This window comes from Vombatus ursinus, unplaced genomic scaffold, assembly GCF_900497805.2.
Source record: "Vombatus ursinus unplaced genomic scaffold, bare-nosed wombat genome assembly UNPS02014770.1, whole genome shotgun sequence".
NCBI lineage: Eukaryota > Metazoa > Chordata > Mammalia > Diprotodontia > Vombatidae > Vombatus > Vombatus ursinus.
Window position 1 is genome coordinate 32,673,433 of NW_020954548.1, and position 4,700 is coordinate 32,678,132.

General features: G+C 46.8%; 1 protein-coding gene across 2 annotated transcripts in view; it reads right to left on the reverse strand.

Annotated features, from left to right (window-relative positions):
- MVP (major vault protein) overlaps nt 1-4,700 on the reverse strand; it is a 37,668-nt gene that overhangs the window by 6,881 nt on the left and 26,087 nt on the right. For both annotated transcript variants that reach the window (XM_027863097.1, XM_027863098.1), the window contains exons 9-12: nt 3,668-3,912; nt 3,341-3,538; nt 1,563-1,949; nt 971-1,087 (exon numbers count right to left, since the gene is read on the reverse strand). In XM_027863097.1, the coding sequence (XP_027718898.1) occupies nt 971-1,087; nt 1,563-1,949; nt 3,341-3,538; nt 3,668-3,912 (947 nt within the window). The remainder of the gene's footprint in view (nt 1-970; nt 1,088-1,562; nt 1,950-3,340; nt 3,539-3,667; nt 3,913-4,700) is intronic.

The following is a 4,700-nucleotide window of genomic DNA, read 5'->3' on the forward strand; positions in this document are numbered from 1 at the left end:
AATTTTGTTTGTGAAGGAAAATTGCACAGAGGGAGAGACTGGAGGACCATGGTAGCAACAGCAACAGGGAGCTTGGGAGGAGAGACAGATTTAACGGACGTCTGATGAGTTCAGTTTGGAAGATGACTCTGAGGATTTGGTGGGATATTTCGGGTGGAGATGTTAATCAGGTGGCTTGATTGATGGAACTGGAGCTTAGGGGAGAGAGCTGTGCCAGGTGTGCAGAAATGGAAGTAACTCACATGTCCAAAAATCGGAGAAGAGTGGAATAAATTGTAATATCTTAACATAGTGGAACACTAAGGTGCTTTTAAAAAAAAAGGTGTGACATAAAGGACTATGGAAAGACCAATGAAGTGATGCAAAGTAATATTAGAAGAATCAAAACTGTATACACATCAACAATGGCAGAAAAAAAAATCAAGGAAAACGGCCAAAAGGTGATAGGATTTCTGACAGGCCTAGAAAGGGACACAAAAATCTTAGTTTCTGGTACTTTTGTTAATTCTTTTGGTTCCTTTTTGTTAAAAGGTTAGAGGGAGTTTGATAAGCTTTTTGCCATGTCTTTTGTATGTTCATTTTATTGTACTGGTTGATGATTAAGCTTAGTGTTTAGAATTATTGGTGACATTGGAAGGTAAGAATAACAGGAGGCTGGAAGCTGAGGGACAAAGGAGGCCTCTGCATTCTCCAGCCTTTCTTCTTCCTCTTCTCTCCTTGTTATTCAGTCCTGTGACCCCATTGGGGGATTCTGTGGCAGAGATACTGGAGTGGTTTGCCATTTCCTTCTCCAGCTCATTTTACAGATGAGGAAACTGAGGCAAACAGGGTAAAGTGACTTGCCCAGGGTCACACAGCTAGTAAATGCCTGAGGCCATATCTGAACTCAGGAAGATAAATGAGTCTTCCTGACTCTAGGTCCTTCTGTCTCTATCCACGGTGCCACCTATCTGCCCTCTTCTCTCCTCACCTCTCAGCTTCAAGTAGCAGCAGCTCCTTTCGTGCCTTCTCAGCTTCTGCTTGGTCCAAGATCTTCTGCCGCTCCAGCCGCCCCCGGGCCTCCTGCTCCAGTCTCTGAGCCTCATGTCTGGCAGGATAGGAGGCGGGAAAAGATTCTTGTGAGATAGGTGTAGAGGAAAAATGGGAGCCAGGCAGGGCGAGGGACAAGCACGTTATGAGGGAGGGAGGAAGGAAACTGGAATTTATTATTATTAAGCACCTACTATATACCAGGCACTGTGCTAAGTTCTTTACAAATATTATCTCATTTGAGCTTCACAACAATTCTGGGAGGTAGGTGCTATTATGATTCCCATTTTACAGTTGAGGAAACTGAGACAGAAGTGAAATGACTTGCCCAAGGTTGCAGAGCTGGCAAGGGTCTGAGGCTAGATTTGAACTTGGGTCTTCTTGTCTCCATTACACTACGTAGCTGCCCCAAGGAAGCCTCTAGACATTAAGTACACAGGATCTCAATATACAAAGGAGCGGGTGCTACGGGACCTAAGACCAGGCAACTAGGAGGGGGAGGGGGGGAGGGAAAAGCCATCTGCTCTACTCACTTGGCCGCAGCTTCTTGGGAATTGGTGGTGATTTCAATGGCCAGCTGGACACTTCGCTGCAGGGCATCCCGGGTCCGCTGGTCCACGGGTTCTACAGACTGGACATCCACACTACTGACCACAAGCCCATTCTGGGGAAAGACAGCTCTGTCCCGGGGCTGGGGCATAGCAGCCTCCCCAGGACCCTTCCTCTCTGCTCCATCAAAACCAAAGACAGACATCCTGATGATACGAGCTGAATTCTTATGGAAGTCATCAAAGGTGACTGAGGCCACAGACCCCCGCACCCGGGAGGCAATGGCTTTGCAGGCATCGCCCACAAAGTCCGGGACAGAGAAGAGCCGAGCAGCCTCTCGGGGGTCATTCCGGTCTCCCAGTTCAAAGTGCCTATGGGAAGAGAAAGAGGTCCCATCTCCTCCTTTGGAAAGGGAGGGTCCTCTCTATTTGGGCCTCTGTCTGGGAGTCAGGATCTTTTCACCTTAACTCGGACCCTCATTACCTCTTGTCTGGACTACCGCAGTAGACTCCTAAATGGTCTCCCAAACTCATTTTACCCCAATCCAATCTGTCTCCACACAGTTGCCAAAGTGATTTTTCCTTATGTAAAGTTATGACTATGTTTGCTGTCCTACTCAAACTCCAGGGCATAATAATGATGATAACAATGACAATAATAATATAGTATTTACATAGTGCCTACGATGTGCCAGATACTGCGCTAAGTTTTTACTCAGTCATTTTAGTCATGTTTGACTCTTTGTGACCCCATGTGGGGTTTTCTTGGCAGAGATACTGGAGTGCTTTGCCATTTCCTTCTCCAGCTCATTTTACTGATGGGGAACTGAGGCAAACAGGGTTAAGTGACTTGCCCAGGGTCACACAGCTAGTAAGTGTCTGAGGCCAGATTTGAACGCAGGAAGATGAGTCTTTCTCAAGTCTTTCTGACTCCAGGCTCTGTGCTCAATCCACTGTACCACCTAGCTGCCCCCCACTGTACTAAATACTTTATACAAATATTATCTCATTTGATCCTCACAACAACCCTGGAAGATAGCTACTATTATTATTCCCATTTGACATTTGAGGAAACTGAGGCAAACATAGGGCAAGTGACTTGCCCAAGGTCCTATAGCAAGTATCTCTCTGAGGCCACATTTGAACTCAGGTCTTCCTGACTCCAGGACCAGGACTCTTATCTATTGTACTACCTAGCCACCTATAAACATAAACTCTTTTGTATGGCTTTTAAAGTCCTTCACAGCCTGGTCTGAATCTACTTGTCTGGTTTCATTACACATTATTCTCATTCTTATATGCTATGGTTCAAACTGACCATCTTGTTGTTCCTCACTCACCTCCCCACCCACCTCTGATCTCCCACCCCTGTGTCTTTGTCATCTGCAACCTCCATGCCTGGAATGCCCTCCCCTTGCTGACCTCTCTGCCTCATAGACTCCCTCATTTCCTTCAAGTACAGCCTTTCACACAAAGCCTTTCACGATGCTAGTGCCCTTCCTTCCTAAACCACCTCTTCTAAAAGAATGTAGGCCCTTTGGAAGAAGGGACAGTTTCATGCTGGTCAGTGTATCCTCAGCACCTAGCACAGAACATGGCACCTGCCACAGGCTCTCCATGTTCTACGCTCACATTAGCCTGACTCTTGACGATTCCCTAGGGACCTCCCTTTGTGCTAGTTGGGGGTTGGGGATGGGTTAACCTCCCACTTCTCCCACCCCACCCCCACCCCTCTATCTACATAGCTGGTAATCCCTAGTTACCAGTTGTAAGCCAGTTGTAGTTGTAGCCGGGCATGGTCTGCCGTTTCAATGGTGATGACGTCAGTAAAGAAATCAGGCCCCAGCAACAGGCAGAGTGCTCGGCGGGCATGGGGGCGCTTGGGCCGGCCAGCTGAGAGGGACAACACTGTGAACTGTTCCTCAGGGCCAAGGCACACCAGCTCTGGTCCAAACACAACCCTGTGGAAGGTATGAGGGTCAGCCAAATACAGAGATGTCATTCACAGCCTCTGATCCCAGGAGCGATGGGAGAAACCACCTAACATCCCACCCAGGGTAGGACAGTCTTCTCCCCGTGTTTCCCCTCACCGTGCTTTCTTTTCCCTGTAGTCATACACCTGCACAGCTGCATTGTGAGGAACTCGGTAGCTCACAACTCGAGTTTTATCCCTGGGGGGGAGGGGACCACCCTTCCCTGGTTCCGCTACTGCACCCCTGTCTGCCAGTGGGTCCTGCCCCATGCTCAGCAGTTCTTCCACCCCAGGGGGCAGCTCCTTCTCCCACAGCTCTTCATCTTGGGTCAGCATATAGGTTTTACCGACAACAGCCCGGACCTAGAGAAGAGACCAGAGTAAAGAGACATTCTCCTAAGAGGGCAGGGATAAGGAAATAAAAGAATCAGAAGCTTTACCCTACATTGCTCCCTATACCCAAGAACATGATCTTATCCAACCTTTTTACCTCCCCCAGTACCCAGCAGTGCCAGATGCTAGTAGGCACTTGATAAACACGTATTGAATTGCATTAAAAAAAAAACAAAACAACTTTGGGTTTGAGTCCCTGCTCTGCTACTAACTCAGCAAGTGACTTTGGGCGAGTTTTTTCCTTCCTCTGGGCCTCAGTTTCCTCCTGTACACAGGAAACTAAGGGAGGATGAGGTGGAAACTAGGTGATTTCTGAGGTCCTCTTCATCTCTAAATCCTGAGATCTGAAATGCCACCACCTCTTGACTGCTGAGATCCTAGTCATCTTTTAAAGCTCAGTTCAAATGCTTTGTTTTCCATTAAGCCATTAAGCCTTTCTCTCCCATCTGTCATAATGTTCCCCTGCCCATCCCTAGTCCTCACATAGCACTGTGCATTCATTTCTCTTAATAAATGTTTAATGAATTGAATCCAATAAGGACCTACTGTGCAGAACATTGGGTTAGACCCTAGAAGAGGCATTAAGATAAATAAGATACAGTGCCTGCCCTCATGAGGCTTACAGTCTGGCCATTTTAATTTTCTTAGGTGGCTAGTAGTAAGTTGGCTTTCAAGGCAATTCCAAAAGAACACTGTACCAAAAAAAAAAATTATGCTTTTTTTTTTTTTTTTTTTTTTTTTTTTTTTTTTTTTTTTTT